At 30.3% G+C, this 17,599-nt stretch overlaps 2 protein-coding genes across 4 annotated transcripts; both read left to right on the top strand.

Annotated features, from left to right (window-relative positions):
- The first annotated feature begins 1,587 nt into the window (after nucleotides 1-1,587).
- Nucleotides 1,588-3,562, top strand: LOC123298312. The gene is made up of 2 exons (XM_044880281.1): nucleotides 1,588-1,891; nucleotides 2,050-3,562. The coding sequence occupies exons 1-2, from the start codon at nucleotides 1,722-1,724 to the stop codon at nucleotides 3,551-3,553; spliced, it is 1,674 nt and encodes a 557-aa protein (XP_044736216.1). The 5' UTR covers nucleotides 1,588-1,721; the 3' UTR covers nucleotides 3,554-3,562.
- A 2,320-nt stretch (nucleotides 3,563-5,882) lies between these two features.
- LOC123297641 (exportin-7) lies at nucleotides 5,883-17,247 on the top strand. Of its 3 annotated transcripts, none has more exons than XM_044879388.1 (14): nucleotides 5,883-5,960; nucleotides 6,511-6,918; nucleotides 8,523-9,215; nucleotides 9,719-9,891; nucleotides 10,034-10,233; nucleotides 10,419-10,734; nucleotides 11,901-12,193; nucleotides 12,280-12,439; nucleotides 12,938-13,128; nucleotides 13,627-13,838; nucleotides 13,917-14,055; nucleotides 15,609-15,686; nucleotides 16,242-16,551; nucleotides 17,010-17,247. In XM_044879388.1, the coding sequence occupies exons 1-14, from the start codon at nucleotides 5,946-5,948 to the stop codon at nucleotides 17,107-17,109; spliced, it is 3,288 nt and encodes a 1,095-aa protein (XP_044735323.1). In that variant the 5' UTR covers nucleotides 5,883-5,945; the 3' UTR covers nucleotides 17,110-17,247. The 3 variants fall into 3 exon arrangements, with proteins under 3 accessions (XP_044735323.1, XP_044735321.1, XP_044735322.1); XM_044879386.1 differs by having other exon boundaries at nucleotides 16,227-16,551; XM_044879387.1 differs by lacking the exon at nucleotides 5,883-5,960 and adding an exon at nucleotides 6,165-6,431 and having other exon boundaries at nucleotides 16,227-16,551.
- The last annotated feature ends 352 nt before the right edge of the window (nucleotides 17,248-17,599 follow it).

Raw genomic sequence — 17,599 nt, 5'->3', positions numbered from 1 at the left:
TAAGAAATCAAATTGTACAAATATTATTTTTCAAATGTTAATTATCGTAATTATTTATTTAAATTTGTGAAACAAGAATATTAAATTTTAAATGTAAGTTTTCAATGCAATCCACACAATTATATATGCATCCATTAATTCTATAATTAAAGTAGTGTATCGTTGTCATGGAAACGAAATTCACGCTCGGAGCGAATAACGTCAATCGATTTGTCTATTTAATAGCTTCAAAGATACCCCACTTAACATTCAACTTTCATTTTTTCTTTTTCACAATATAGCGTCTGGTTGTCGCCAAATTAAATTCTCATTATTGCCTTTAGTGATACTCTCGAGATTAAAACAAATTAAATTGGTCTCTAGTTGCGCAGACGGGTAAAAATACAGGGTTTAATATAAGTCTTTGGGCTATTCATAGAAAATACTCGACCAATCGTCAAATGAACCCGATTCTTGTATTTGACAACTTATTTCTGTTTTTTCGTTTTTGAAAATAGCTGTTAAAAAATCAAGGTAAATTTTTTGCCCTCAATTTCGATAATTCATTACATAAGGTGTAATTTTGACCGAAGAAATACAAAATCGAGTTTGTTTCATAATTGGATGCATAGGTTCTGAGATATCATTCAATATAAAGAAGTACCTTGGATCGATTTCAAGTTATTTCAGTAAATATTTGTATTCTAGAAACTTAAAAACCGAAACTACAAAATTTTATTTTGATAAGTTAAAACGGTCTATCAAGGATCTTGTATCCCTGCTGCATATCTCTTAACATTATCAAGGATTTAGACCGGAATCCCATGAAAATGAAAGTGCCTTTGTGGAATTTTAAGAAAAATTTTGGTGCTTAGTGATTAACTGGACCATACAGACAAAAAAATACTTTAAAACAAAACAGACAAAAGACTTAAAATATATGTTTTTTCATTTCCCTCCGAATATCCTAAATCGCTTGTGTATAAGATTTCTCAGAAATCTCACCAATGGACAATGGTCAATGGTCACCAATGGACAAGACAACGAAGTAAAGAAAAATTTATTCAGACATTTGCACACAACACCCCGCCTACTTCAAAGATTATTTTGGGTGAGCAGTCATTCTGGAATACCATGTAGACAAATATTCCCTATCATTAGTTTCAGAATAAATAGAGGAAATATAGTTTGGAGATTTACTTTGCGCAATAAGAAGAAAAAACTACGCTTATGCCCACCATAAAAAGCAAGGAGCATTTTCAATCCTGTACGGTCAAAATTATTTCATAAGACTATGCAAGAGTACAAAGGACAGAACTATAATTTTCATTTGCAGGAAATTCAAACGCGAGAAAATTTTTTTCCTTTGATATATATTTGTGGTGAAAAACTGATAAAATTTCTTTCTAATTCAATGAACCTTAAGTGGTTGTTTAAAAAGTTTTATAAGAGAATATAGGAATTAGGTATACCAATATATCAAAAATAACATTTACAAAAAGCCAAATTATATAACTTAAATTTTCATTTTATATAAAAAAAAATCAAATTGTAATTCCCTCTCAATAAAAGCTTTTAAAAAGCACTCCCCCTATAGGGACCGAGCTTCTAGAGTGTCACGCCAACTAGTGGCGAAAGCGTAAACCTTTTGGGCAATAATAATAATAGTAAGACTATTCCCCAGTAGCACGTGATTTTCTGTTGATTTTTTTTATCAATATAAATTTTTTAATTAATAAACAATGTCTTTATCAATAAAGTCATGTTGCATAAAAGGTTGTACAGAAAAATCCCGTAGAGAGCAAAAAATAAATTTACCGATAAAATTTTATACTTTTCCACAAAATAATTGTGGTGTACCATGGAAGGAGAGTAAGCGTATCAAATGGATAAATGCAGTAAACAAATATGTGTAAGTAATTAACAATTATTGTAAACAATAAAAATGACTTAATTAAGTTAGTATATATAAAAATATCTTGATATTTAGTTTATAAAAAGTAGTAAACAATCATGAAATAAATATACATTAAATCATACAAAATTTAACCTACAATTTTTTTATTTCAGAAAAAATCCGAAAGACTGGAAGCCGACAAAAAATACAAGGATTTGTAGTGCTCACTTTATAAATAATAATAAATCTGAGCATCCACTTCATCCATCCTATGTTCCTTCCATTTTTCCGGAAAAAAAAAATACTAAAAATTCAATTCAATCTTTGCAACGTTTTGAACGTTTGAAAAAACGTCAGTCAAAGAAAAATAATAATGTGGAGTTAATGATGATTGACAATGTAAATGAAAATCAAGAAAATAATAATTTAGCTAGAAAAGACAACAACAACAACAATAATAATAATAATAATAATAATACAAGTGACATAAGAATGGAGCAAGACCCAGTTGAAATTGAGTTTCAACAACAGACAAATAGTGGAGTGAGTGACTTAAATTATTTCCGTCCAGCATATAGAAGCATAAGTTGCCAAACAGACAAACAACCAGATCATTCGTCAGACGATTATTCATATTTTTTCTGTAATTTGGATCGTCGTGAAGGTGTAAGTACTGCTGCAGTACAGGTCCATTTATCAGTTAAAAAAATAGCTGACAAAATGTGTGAGGCTTCAATATCAGTTCCGAATAAAAATGTCAAGGATTCTGGTTGTGATCCTATCAATGTTGAATCTATTAAAGCAAACTGCCAAGGTTTCCATGGAATTTCTTCTGTTACTTCTGATGAGACTATGAGCAGCTTAACTGGTGTTACATTGACTCTTTTTTCATGGTTTTTAAACCTCCTTCCAGATGGTAAAACTTATAAAGTTGATAAAAAAATGAAATTATTAATAACTCTAATGAAACTTAAAACCGGCTTAACATTTACTGCACTGTCTGTTTTATTCAATGTTCATCGTACTTCTATTAATCGTATCTTCATAAAAAATTTACGGCAGCTGTATATTGCAATGGAAAAATTTATATTTTGGCCATCTAAAGCTACAGTTCAAGCATCTCTGCCTGAAGCTTTTAAATTACATTACCCTGAGACACGTGTAATTATTGACTGTACTGAGATTTACACTGAGGTTCCACCAGAAGTTAAGCACAGAGTTTTAATGTACTCTGATTATAAGCATCGTCACACTACAAAATTTTTAGTTGGGTGTACTCCAAATGGATTTATCAGTTTTTTGTCAAAGGGTTATGGTGGTCGTGCTAGTGATTGCTTCATTACTAATGATTGTGGACTAATTGATTTAATTGAGCCCGGGGATGTTGTTCTTGCGGATAAAGGTTTTCCACAAATACAAACTAAAGTAGAAGAAAAAAATGCGATCTTCGTAATGCCTCCATTTTGTAATAAAGATCAGTTTACACCTGAAGAAGTCGACGAAACATATAATATTGCTTCAGTTAGAATACATATTGAACGAGTGAATCAGAGAATAAAGGATTTCAAAATTCTTTCTAAAGTGCCAGTGTCACTATTACCTCATATTGATGAAATTCTTTTCGTGATTTGTGCTATTATAAACAATCAGAAACCACTATTCAAAGAACAAGATTAAACATCCTATAAGCATGGAATAAAAACATTTTTATAAACGTGAAAATTTATTTTCATTGTTAACATTATCATAATACTGACATACATTAAAATAAATAAGTTTTTATTTGAGTACATTTGGTTGTATTTGCTTTTTCTCTTACCAATATTATATCTTTTATATTTGAAAAATAAAAATCAATACATTTCAACAAATAGCATTCGTAATTATTTTCTATCATTTATATTTGCAGTTTATGATATAAAATTCACTGTTTAAACTTCAATATTAATTTTTCGATATAGTGAGTAAAATAAAATTTTTCAAGCTTTGGAATAATTTTTTGTAATAAGATATCATCACGCGCTACAGTAATCAAAATACTTCCAATCGGTGAGTAAATAAATAAATCACAAAATGAAATATTTGTCACATACATTTGCACTTGAATTTGTAAATAAATTGAATGGGTTTGACGCAATTGCAAACCGTTTTCATCCAATTTTAAATATTGCACATTACATACATTGTTTTGTCGATCATACACTGGTATGTTTTTGCACTTATAAGGACACTTAATCTCAACTAGCCGCTTCTGCCCAATATTTGGTCCATATTCTACCACAGCATCAGGTGAACAGCTTAGCCAAGGTTGATATCTGTTCACGATTAATCCAACTTTAACAACATGATGTGTTGGACTAATTAGTCCTATATACTCTTTCAAAGCGGTATTTTCCATTTTTTTACCGTATGCCATTGCAGACGTTTCGACTTTATTAGGAGTTAGTAAGTCAGAAATAACTTTATCTACGTTAAAACGATCTCCTTTTAATTTATGAGCATTACTAGCTGTTATTCTTAAAACGCGCTGCTTAAACCATTCATCTGATTTTGATTGATGTAAAGTTTTAATACTTATATCAATTATTTTGTCAATATCACAACAAACTTCCCTTACGTAAAAATTATATAAATTTTCAGTTACAGAATTTTCAACGGAGTAAACTCGATTGCACGACTGAAGACTCACTATATCTGTTACTAATTTTTTTACTTTAATCTCCGAATTAATTTTTTCGTTTGTTTTTATAAACGTAACAAGTGATTCAGCAGCTATTATCTCTTTTTTACTCCTTTTTTCAAGATTAATCATAGCTTGAAGAGGTACACCAACAAGAGAATCAGGATAAATAAGAGATTCTAATTTACAGATTTTAACATCTGAAAACTCATTTTCATAAAAAGGCGGTGGAGGAAATATTTCTCTAATTTTTACTCCTTTTTGGTACTGTTTCAACTGTCGTTGGGATGGCTTACCCCACTGTTGACTTTCACTAGTTTTAGATGAAGCTGTTTCTGGTGAATTAACGTAATTAACAACAGCAAAAATGTGTTTGCATTTTCTTGACAATCCAGCTGTGCAACTACACACGCAATGATTTACTCGACGATCATCATCCAACTAAACAAAAGAAAATTTAATAAACTTGTTAAGATCAATTTCTTAATGTATTTAACAAAATATCTTATCTTATATATGTAAACGAGCAATTCTTGTATATATATAAATATATATATATATATATATATATATATATATATATATCAACGATCTTGGAAATGGCTCCAACGATTTTCATGAAAATGAGTATGTAGGGGTTTTTTTTGGGGCGATAAGTCGATCTAGCTAGGTTTCATTTATCAGAAATCTCGTTTTATCCGCCTTTTCAAAAAAAATTAATCAGACATCTATTGGTGTATAAAGTAATTAATGAAATACAATGCAAATTATAACACAACAAAAAGGAGGCGTTTGAGTAGTCTAAAGTGAAAAATATGACTCTTGCTGACATCTATTGGCGAATAACCGAGCGAAGCTCGGTCATCCAGATATTTTTATTAAATCAATAAATAGTAAAAATAATAGATAAATTCATACATACTGTTAGTTTGACATTATAAACTTTGGATACTTTCGTTTGAGCAACCACATTTGCAGTTATGACAACTGGATGATTTGAATGCCTTTTTTCTATAACATTCAAAACATGTCCTGATTGAAATAACATCTGTCCTTTCAAATCATTTTGACCGCGAATATTATGGTTGTTGTTTATTGGCAAAAAACCGTACTTAATTATTTTTTCCATTTTTTTTCATTTATTTTCATTTACTAAATTTATTTTCATTTACCAAATATCATTTACAAGATTTACTTCATTTACTAAATTGTTGCCCATTTGGTTCATACTTTTCACACTAGAGCGCACGAGCTTCGGCTAAAGTGCTGCCTCTACAGTTGCAGCTCGGTCCCTATATAATCTTGAAATCATTAGAAATTGTGTAAATGCCGGCTGTGATCTACCAATCAGAACACACTTATGCAAAATCAAATGCTTAATACTTAAAAATGGCTGAAATGCAGGTAATTTCAAATAAAGAATTAAAATTTATCTACTAATTCGTAAACAGACATTAAATACAAAAATAAAATAATAAATTTTTGAGTAATAAAATCCTTGATAATATAAATAATTACATTGTTTGTATTTCATTATTTACATTTGCACCCATGTTGGATAGTTGTAAATGCATTCGAATTTCATCACTCTCCCACTCTGTAGGCAGAACAGTCAAAGCTCGTAATCACAACATTAGATCGTGGAAAACGGTTGAATACAGAAAGGTTAAACAAATTAAAAGCGAAATTATTAATAACCTTTTTATTTTAAATAATTTATTATTAAATGTTTATGATTATTTTAAAATATGTTTGAGCATTTCTTTTGACAACTCAATTATTTTGGTTAACCAAATCAAAAAAATACATTAACAAAAAAATGCATTTACATTAAAGCTAGCTAGTTTTTTATCACACAAACTTATAATGGATTTAGTAAGTAAAGTTACAATCCCGCTTAATTTCAAGGATTAATATATAATTGAATTAATGGGATTATTTTGAAAATTTTTAGGAGGTGCGGCAGCTGGAATTGCTTTGTAAACAGCTATATGAGTCCCAAGATCCAGCAGCAAGAGCTGAAGCTGAAAAGGCTTTAGTAGTTTTTCAAGATTCACCAGATACACTACCAAAATGCCAATTATTATTAGATCGTGGAGATTCATGTTATGCTCAATTACTTGCAGCTACAACATTAACCAAATTAGTGTCAAAAAGTGCACAAGGTTTAAGTTTACAGCAGCGTGTTGATATACGAAATTATGTTTTAAATTATTTAGCTACAAGAATGAAATTATCGAATTTTGTAATACAAGCACTTGTTACACTATTTGCAAGAATTACAAAATTGGGATGGTTTGATTTGAATAAGGATGTATTTGTTTTTAGAAATGTGGTGGCAGATATTACTAAGTTTTTACAGGTATTATTTTACGCCCTTCATTTTTATCTTTCAATCATATATATTTTTAGACTTAATTTTCGGAAAATTTGTATAAAATTTAGGCTAGCATTTAGTTTTTGTGTGTGTAAATTAAGATTTTGGTAGTACTTAATCGTAATTATTTTTTCAAAATTTTAAATTTGTGTTTTTAAAGTGTTTTACGCACAGTTTAAATTGTAATTCGGATACAAATTTTAATTATAAACCCAAAAATTTTGTCAAAGATTGAACTAACGAGTTGAAATCCCACTTAAAACCATTCAACTTTGTTAAATTGGGATTTAAAGTGACATTTTGTTTTATTACGTAAATTAAAGAGGTATTTGTTTGTTATTCTTGGTGTCTTTTTTTTTAATTCTTAAAAAAATTTGCATTGCATATCTGTCCGTCCTTGAAAACCATCTAAATCGAAAACGTTTACTGCTTATGGCTAAAATGAAATTTTTTTGAGGCCCACCTGTCCCACAATTGATTTGTTATGAATAAAATCTAAACTTAGCTAGATATCTGAGCAGAAAAGAGAGATAAATCGTAAATTATATAAACTCACAGCTTTCTTTCGTTTTCAGATACTGAGTTTCTAATTTAAATTTGACATATCTAGGCTGTTCTGAGCAGGCTCAATAATTATCATAATTAGGCTCGCATTACCGTTTTATTTATCCGCCCCGTACTTTTAAGGAAGAAATGAATTCAGCCACATAGAATATCATAACTTTCACTAAAGAAAACCTTCCAGGAAGACTGGCTACAAATTTGTAATCTCTAGCGTACTGTATCTAGTTTTCTAAAGTAGCGCTAATTTCTGACAGTCTTTCTTTCTACTTCAAGCATGTCAAATCATACGTTGTTAAATTAGTACTAAACGATTGGGTATACTCTAGCGATGTGCCGAATATTCGCATTCGCAAGAAACGATGCGAATGTTACCGAAAAAAACCAATATCAAACTTCACTAATATGTGCTTTACTCATATTTTAACCCCCGGCGCAAAAAGAGAGGTGTAATGTATTTAATTTGAATGTGGTTCTTTTTGTTTGACTTGATCGAGAGTGTTCTTAGCTATGTTTCATGAAAATCATTTTGTCGGAGGATTTTAAAATTTTGTAAATTTCACTTGTTATGTCACTTTTTAATCATGTTAAATTTTACTGTTGGGCAAATGAAATTATAGCAAACTAACTACAAATCAAAACAAACTGAAGATTGTTTTTAATGGACTTATACGAAAGACTCTTTTACGCTAATGAAGAATATATACAACATAACAGTTATTTGCGTGTCCCATCAGTAGTATACTCTACCACTTTGGAGGCTTAAAATGACTATTGGATTATTGGAAAGATTCAGAAATATCTTTAAGGGTCCGATGGAATGTAGTTTTGGATGCCGCCCATAAAAATCTTTAGATGAAGCTGCCATATTCACCTCTTGTGAATTTTTTTTTCGAAACTTACTCCTTCAATCTTTGAAAATGCACGTTCTATTTGCAAGACGTTGCAATTGTTATTTGGGTGTACTCCTATGTGATGCATGAATTCAGAATGATTTATACTTATAAAGATTTTGTATTCTAATTTAGGGTTCTGTGGAGCATTGTATGATTGGAGTCCAACTACTATCACAATTAACATGTGAAATGAATCAAATATCCGAAGCGGATGCAAATCGATCGTTACCAAAGCATAGAAAAATCGCCTCATCATTTCGCGATACACAACTATTTGAAATATTTCGCTTATCATGTTCATTATTGGGTACAGCACGTGAAAATTGTAAAAGTTTAAACTTTCACGATGAGGCTCAACATGGTTTAGTGACGCAGTTATTACGTCTTGCTCAAAATTGTTTAACATTTGATTTTATCGGTACAACCACGGATGAATCATCGGATGACTTATGCACAGTACAGATACCAACCAGTTGGAGACCAGCATTTTTGGATTTTACAACACTACGATTATTTTTTGATCTGTATCATTCATTACCAAATACATTATCATCGTTGGCACTATCATGCTTGGTTCAGATTGCATCTGTAAGACGATCGCTGTTTAGTAACGCAGAACGGGCGAAATTTTTAACGCATTTGGTGAATGGTGTTAAACATATTTTACAAAATCCACAAGGTTTGAGTGATCCAGGCAATTATCATGAATTTTGTCGATTGTTGGCACGATTAAAATCTAATTATCAGTTGGGTGAATTAGTAATGGTGGAGAATTATCGTGAAGCTATCCAACTTATTGCTAAATTCACTGTCCAAAGTTTACAGGTATGTTGGTTGAACAGGGTATCTAGCGAATTTGGAAAGTAAAATTTAAGGATTTTCAAAACTGAAAATATTGTTTTAAGGACACTTTTTTAATTAAAATAGATTAATTTTTTTACTAATTTATTTTAAATTTACACTTATAAAGAAAAACATTTTTTATTTTTAATTCTTAAGCTTCTGCGTTTATCAAACTTAATTCTTGATCGTATCTTTCTTGTATTCTTTTTTTTTTTTTTTCACTTCAAGTTGATTCAGTTTCTATGTCGCTATTTTAACAGATACATGATCGGATTAAAGAGGCTTCTTTCCGATTCTTCAAAATGTTATTAGATCGAGATTAAAGAAAATTCCAACGTACTCGTTTTTAATTATAAAATAAACATTTTCAAATATGCGAAAAAAATCATGGACATTCCCAGGTTTTCAAAGACCGCTAGATACTCTGTTTAATTTCATCGAAAAAATTTTACCTAATTTTTAATAAAATTTTTATTTATTTGTAGATGTGGCAATTTGCACCTAATAGTGTTCATTATTTATTAAGTTTATGGCAAAGAATGGTTGCATCTGTACCATATGTAAAAGCTACTGAACCTCATCTTTTAGAAACATATACACCAGAGGTTACTAATGCATATATTACATCAAGATTAGAATCTGTTGCAGTTGTCGTAAGGTATTTTTACTTTTAACACTTTTTTAAAATCACGAGCAAATTATAATAAACAAAACCTTTAGAAGTCCCCTAATGTAAAAATTCCTTTCGATTTAGAAGTGACGATGTTCTGCAATCTTACTAATTTATTATTTATTTACAGAGACGGATTAGAAGATCCTCTAGATGATTTGGGAATGGTCCAACAACAATTAGAACAATTATCCGTGATTGGACGGTGTGAATATCAAAAAACATGTCATCTTCTTGTTCAATTATTTGATCAATCAGCGCGAGTATATCAGGAGTTGATGACAAGCCCGGCCAGCCCTACACAACAAATTGAAAATACCATCCAAGAAGGTATATATTTTAATTATATTTTTTGCAAGGAAAATTAAATCGACAATGCCCGATCAAAAAATTTACCATCATTGTAGCGGACTGTTACCTCATTTTGACCTGTTGAATAACTTGCCTTATTGATTTTTTCCTGCGTTCCGTTTAAGAATAGCAATGAATTTAAACTAACTTAATTTTTTTTTCAGGACGTCTAACGTGGCTTGTATATATTATCGGATCAGCTATAGGTGGTCGTGTATCGTTTAACAGCAACGAAGAACACGACGCTATGGATGGTGAATTGGTGTGTCGTGTACTTCAATTAATGAACTTAACTGATTCACGATTATCTCAAGCGGGCTGTGAAAAACTTGAATTAGCCATGTTATCATTTTTTGAACAATTTCGTAAAATGTATGTGGGTGATCAAATACAGAAAAACTCTAAAGTGTATAAAAGACTTTCAGAAGTGTTAGGTCTCACTGATGAAGCAATGGTGCTTAGTGTATTTATAAGGAAAATGTAAGTTTACATTCATTTAAAAATTGTTTTATTTTATATTGTATTAGATGGACCTAGTAAGCTTCGTTTCATCTACAATTTATTTGATTATAACGAAGCTGAAGGTTAATCTTAATTAACCTGCAGCTCCAATTCATTAATAGCTATACTGCTCTCAACTTATTTTTAATTCTTCAGCTTCTTCGTTTATCAAACTTAATTCTTGATTGTAGCTTTATTGTATTCTTTTCTTTTTCACTTCTAGTTAATTTATTTTCGCTACGGCTCTTTTAACAGATACATGATCGGATAAAAGAGATTTCTTTCCGATGCTTCAAAATGTTATTAGATCGAGATTAAAGAAAATGCCAATATACTCGCTTTTAAATTTTCAAAGATGTGAAAAAAAATCATTGACATTTCCAGGTTTTCAGAGAATTAGCCCGTCCGTTAAACACAAACTTTACTCCTATCTCTTGAACAATTGACCTATTTCTTGGAGATTGCTGCGCTCGCATGAAGCTCCAATTCATTAATAGCTATACTATGCTTGGTCCCGCTTAGCTCATACAGTAAACAGAAACTTTACTTCCATCTCTTGATCAATTAGATTGACTTTGGCCTTGTTTGGGCCTTCTACCCTGGAGCTCGCTACACTCTCATAGAGTTCCAATTCATAAATACCTATAATATGCTTGGCCCTGCTATGACGTCACCACGTGCTATTTTCCTCTCTTTCTATTTGTAAATTTAAATCTTTCATATTACCGTAGTTTTTGATGTTATCGTAAAATTTATTTTACACGATATTTTGACACGATAACATCGATTGACACAATAAAAAGTTTAGGACAAAGATCTATTGACGTACTTTATTTACTCTAAAACCGCGTTTACATGGATAAGTATTCGATCGAAACAGTAATAACAATTAACTGGGTGCAAATGATTTAGTAATATTGACGCATATAAGACCTTAAGCTAACATTTACAGAAATCAAGTACTCGATTAAGTGCTCAATTCAAAGAATACGCAGAGGGTATATAAAACTTTGGATCTGTCTCACAATTCATGTGAACATCTTCTGTTACTTTTTTTTAGTGTTAAACCGATTACTTGAATCCTGTAAATGGTGCATGAGAGCGATTAATACGCCTAAATAACAAAAAAATTTATTATTTTTCAGCATTACGAATTTAAAATATTGGGGTCGTAGTGAGCAAATAATTAGTAAAACACTACAATTGTTGAATGAATTATCATTGGGTTATAGTTGTGTAAGAAAAATGGTGAAATTAGAAGAAGTACAATTTATGTTAAATAATCATACAAGTGAACATTTTCCATTTTTAAGTAATGCTGCTGATGTTAAAGAGATGCGTTGTAGATCGATGTTTTATACATCCTTAGGGCGATTATTAATGGTAGATTTGGGTGAAGATGAAGATACCTTTCATACATTTATGTTACCATTAACAGGTAAATTTTATTAAAATTCAATTTTTCTCAAAATCTATGTCTGCCTTTGAGGACTTTCACTAAGTCTTTTATTAATCTATTTTTAGCTGCTTTTGAAAATATTGGTACCATGCTAGCAACTGCCAGTACACCAGTTTTTGCGGAAAATGAAGCCAAAAAAGCATTAATTGGATTAGCTCGTGATTTAAGGGGATTGGCATTTGCTCTAAATACGAAAACATCGTATATGATGTTATTTGATTGGATGTATCCTTTTTTATTTTTTTAACAAATGAAATCTGCCAAAAAATTCAACTACATAATCACACATTTGTAATTAAAATACCATCAGGAGGTCGAATATCGAACTTGTTTACAAACAAGTAAAATTTATAAAATTGTAACTCTCTCCAAAATAAACCGATTTTCTTGAAACATAGCTAATAACACTAAAATTAAATTACCTTTCAAACAAAAAAATCAAAATCCGTTTATTCGTTTAAGTGTTTTGATGCCACAAACACAGACACATACAGCGGTCATATTTATAACACCCCTCTTTTTGCGCCGGAGGTAATTATATTATTTACTTCCCTAACTCATCGGGAAACGTATACATACGACAAAAATTTTCTATTTAATAAGTTTTCAGATTTCTCGGTTTCCCTAAGTAGCTTTCTATTAGGTTGTTATTCCGGCATATAATATTTATTTTTATAAGGGATAAAAAATACAGTATATTTTGGTTCCTTAATGATCGTAAAGATATCCTAGCTATACACCAATATTAATACATGCCATTGAATTATGGTACCATAATCCAGAAGTAACAACGCCTGTATTAAAATTATTCGCGGAATTAGTATATAACAGGTCGCAACGATTACAATTTGATACGTCATCACCTAATGGTATATTATTATTTAGGGAAGCCAGTAAAGTTATTTGTAGTTATGGTATGTAAAACTTTGTTTATTTTTATGTAAATCACACATTTTTGGATCTAAATTGACAGATAAATACTTCATTTTTCATTTCAAAATTAAAAACTAGATGTCTGGATAACCTTTTTTGACTAATGAGATATTGTTATTAACCTATCCTTTTATGTATGGTATGTAATATTCAACAGTGTAAACAACATTTACGTTAAATATTATATACCTATGCGAGCTAAAACCTATACTTCTTTTTTCTATCGTTAGATAGAGCCTTTCTTAGCATTATAATCCCATAAAACAAAAATGTCGACGTCAAAATCATTTTGCTGAACAGCTTGAAATGATTAAGATATGAAATGGCTGATTGTAGTTTCTAGAAAACAAAGCAAGGTGTAAATTTACAATTTTATCAATTATCTGTCCATTTAGTTTTAAAAATACGTGATTACTGGGTCGTGTGTGCTTATTTCTTATTTATAGCCTAATTTTACATTACATTGATAAAAATTTTAGGTAGTCGTATTTTAAATGTAGAAGTACCAAAGGAACAAACGTATCCGTTAAAATTAAAAGGTATTTCAATATGTTTTTCAATGTTAAAAGCAGCGTTATGTGGTAATTATGTGAATTTTGGTGTGTTTCGATTGTATGGTGATCAAGCGTTAGATAATGTTTTAAATACGTTTATTAAGTTATTATTATCGATTCCACAGTCTGATTTATTGGTAAATAGAAGAAATTGTTTTTAATTTTATTTATAAATTTAAACTTTTTTTTATTGTAAATGCTTCTTTTGTTTTTAGGATTATCCAAAATTATCCCAAACGTATTATGTTTTATTAGAACATTTAGCTCAAGATCATATGAGTTTCTTAGCAACATTGGAACCACATGTATTTTTGTTTATTCTAGCATCAATATCGGAAGGTCTAACTGCTCTAGGTGGGCAACAAAATCTTTTCACAGGTCTGTGCTAGTCGTAAGACAAATATCGCTCGCATATTTTATTCAATAATTGGACTTAAAAAGAAATTATAAAATTTGAATAAAAATATCTACTTTGGTAGACCATATTGTTTGATTATTATTATTTACAAGATTACGTAATTTCGTTAACATTTTAATGCCATAGTATTTGGAATTATTTAAAATATGTTTGGTCTCCAAATAGAATTATTTGTCTTACGATTGCAATCGATGTAAATATTTATTAAAATAAAAGATTCCAGGTTAGATTCAAATCAGGACTTAAAAAAAAATTTTAACACTTTTTATTTTAATAACTGATATGAGGAAATATACAATATGTCCCAGATGGACCGCACTTGAATATTAGTCATATAGAGAGCAAAGTTCTACAGCAAAGAAAAGTGTTGGGGCTTTTTGTTCTGATATACCACTAATGAATTAATAGGTTAGATTAGAGTGGTAGTCCTGGTGTGAGGCACACTAAGACCAAAGAGTCCGTTGTGATACCGAAAAAAGGTTGGTTCAACCCCGGCTACTACTCCATGAACCATTTGGATCAGCAGTGGTGCTTTGACGTCAAAGGAATTAAGGTCGAAGAGCTCGTCAAAGAAAAGCTGGCTCAAGTGAGCCCATCTCCTCATGTCAAGAGCTGGATAGTGGCAGAGAAGATGAGACATGTCTCTTCCTCCTCCACACTAAGACAGCTCCTGCGATAATCGTGATATAGAGGCCCTTTAAAGCGATATAACATCTTCGGTACGCATATGATTATACTCAGACCATATCTGTCTTTTAGTACCACAAATGCGTTCTTCCCTCCATCTAAGATTGGCCTTTTTTAAGATATCCTCATTCAAGAGCAAATAGTTCACAAACGGAACTCCCGGATGTCTATTGATACTTCTGTCCGACAGCCCCGCGCCATTTCTAGTAAACGAATCGGCTTCACAAATCTCTGAAGTATTCTTATGCCCCGGTGCCCATAATCACTAGTGAGATAATAATTATTAATATGAAAAACCATACCTTTCTGCATCTCAGCAGGCCATGTAACATTTGAAATTATACCGACCTATGCAATTAATTAAAATCTTGTTAGAGGTAATCACAAAATTACTTATGTTTCTGCATAGAACTATTTTCGCAATATCGTATTGTTCATAAACCTGGAATAAATTACAAATCTTCACATCTTGGCGGGAATTGATAATTCGACATATCATATATTTTTGCAAAATCTGTTAAAATTATTTAGATATATTTCTTAAAATGTCAAAAGTAAGTAAGCGTGTATTCATCTTCGTTAGTATAACATAACTATTAGTCAATCTTACTAACATTGGATCGATGGACGATAGTAAACAAAAACAATATGTAAAATGTTTTTACTTACATTTGAATCCAACCTTATTGCACAAAGAATCAAATATTTTAATCCTGCAGCAAAAATGACCTAAGCTTACATGACTATAAATACGTTCAGTATAAAGATGCTTAATTCTAATTTAGAATATAATATTTTTCAGAAACTATGGTTTGTACTGGTTGTTGTGCGTCTTTGGATTATATAGTCACATATTTATTTAAACAATTAACACAGAAAGGTAAGTATCTAATCAATCTTTTCGAGTGCACTGAAAACATTTAGGTAGATTTCATTTAGTTGGACTAGGCTTTAGGGTTCATTTTCTTAAATCTATGGCCGGTAATTTTTCCAATTCATTCAAAAAACGCTCCAATATTTCAAAGCTACATTCCTCCTGGGCTGAGTGGTCTGTCGTTAACGTTTATAAGTTCAGCTGGCTATCTTATTGTGTAGATCTCTACACAATAAGATAGCCAGTTCTCCTCGGTTCTCCTCGAGTCTCACAGAACTATTTAAAAAAATTTTTTATGTAACTCTCCAGTGTTGCAAATTTAGAATTGTTTTCAACACAGTCTCTGCTGTGTTATTCTAAAGCTCAGTCTACTTTACTGCAGCTTTTTCTCTTTTTTATCTTATTCATAATTATTATGTTTAACAGACTAATTTTCGATGATCAAGTCTATGTAGAAGAAGGGGAATTTATTAAAATATATGAAATTTACTTAAAATATTTGAAGTTAATGCACATTTACCTTGAATTATATAAATTTTATTATAGCTCCAATGTATCCAGGTAAAAAACAACGTCCTGGTATGGTCCCACCAAACGATATGTTCCTGAAAGTATTAGAAATGCATCCAGAAATCCTACAACAAATATTGAGTACCGTACTAAATGTAATCATGTTTGAAGATTGTCGTAACCAATGGTCAATGTCACGTCCGTTATTGGGTTTAATTCTTTTAAACGAAGATTATTTTAATCAAATGAGAGAGAATATCATACAGAGTCAACCACCAGATAAACAATCAGCAATGGCGCAATGGTTTGAAAATTTAATGCATGGAATAGAAAGAAATTTACTAACCAAAAATAGAGATAGGTAACTAGTTTTTCCTTTTTTTTTTATTAAAATTCAGGTCAAGTGTGATTTTTTACTATAAGATATTTTACATCAAGTCGTCAAGTTTTTAATGCAGTCGACAGGTTTGAAAAAGTGTGATTGAGTGGAAAAAGTTTGGAAGTCGGATATATCAGAAGAAATAATGTGAAATTCTGTTGCATTATTTAACGAATTTTCAAAAATTAACTTTTTTTTCGAAGCCCCATATCTCGGCAACGAATTAACATACAAGCATGTTTGAATAGCTAAGAGTGTAGGAAATTTAACGTTCTACAAAACCTTCTAATTTGTCGTAGCCATAGCTTGATTCGGTAAATTATGTAGCATCTTACTATGAGAATGGCAGGCTCATTATTATTAATTTATATTTTATAATAATATTAGTTTGACTACAAAAAAGAAAATTGAACCTAAAAATGTTCATTTTTATTTTTTAGATTTACACAAAACTTATCACTATTCCGAAGAGATATTAATGATTCATTCAAAAGTCCTAACATGAACGCTTCATCGGTCAGTGATGTAATGACTTTCTAGTGACTGTAAAACAATCACGTGTATTATTTAAAAAAATGAAGAACAATAACAAATGTTAATAAAAGTAAATTAAGTGAAAAGTCACCACCAAAACATATAAATGAGAAAAAAACGTGTTGTGAATAATTATTATTCTTTTTTAGAGAGATGAATCACAAAATAATTAATAATTTAATAATAATATTTCTTTAAGGCATTTGTATAAAGTATGTTTGTTCTTTAAAAAAAATATTTAGATAAATTATAATATAAGAAAACAAAATGGATACTAGAGAGACCCTTAGTATGTGATAAAAATTTTTATTTTAAAAAATAATGAAGTTTATTAATAATTATTATGATGATGGGCTTTTGTTTGCGCTGCTTTTTTGTTTTGACGTGCTAATTTGAAATTTCTATAAAAGGATTTTACGAATGTGATTGATGATTGCACGTATGGTATATTTTTTAATAAAAACAAAAACAAAAATTATGTGTAGATTTCCATTCT

The sequence above is a fragment of the Chrysoperla carnea genome, chromosome 4 (assembly GCF_905475395.1).
Source record: "Chrysoperla carnea chromosome 4, inChrCarn1.1, whole genome shotgun sequence".
In the NCBI taxonomy this organism is placed as follows: domain Eukaryota; kingdom Metazoa; phylum Arthropoda; class Insecta; order Neuroptera; family Chrysopidae; genus Chrysoperla; species Chrysoperla carnea.
This window is presented reverse-complemented; position numbering and strand designations above follow the sequence as displayed.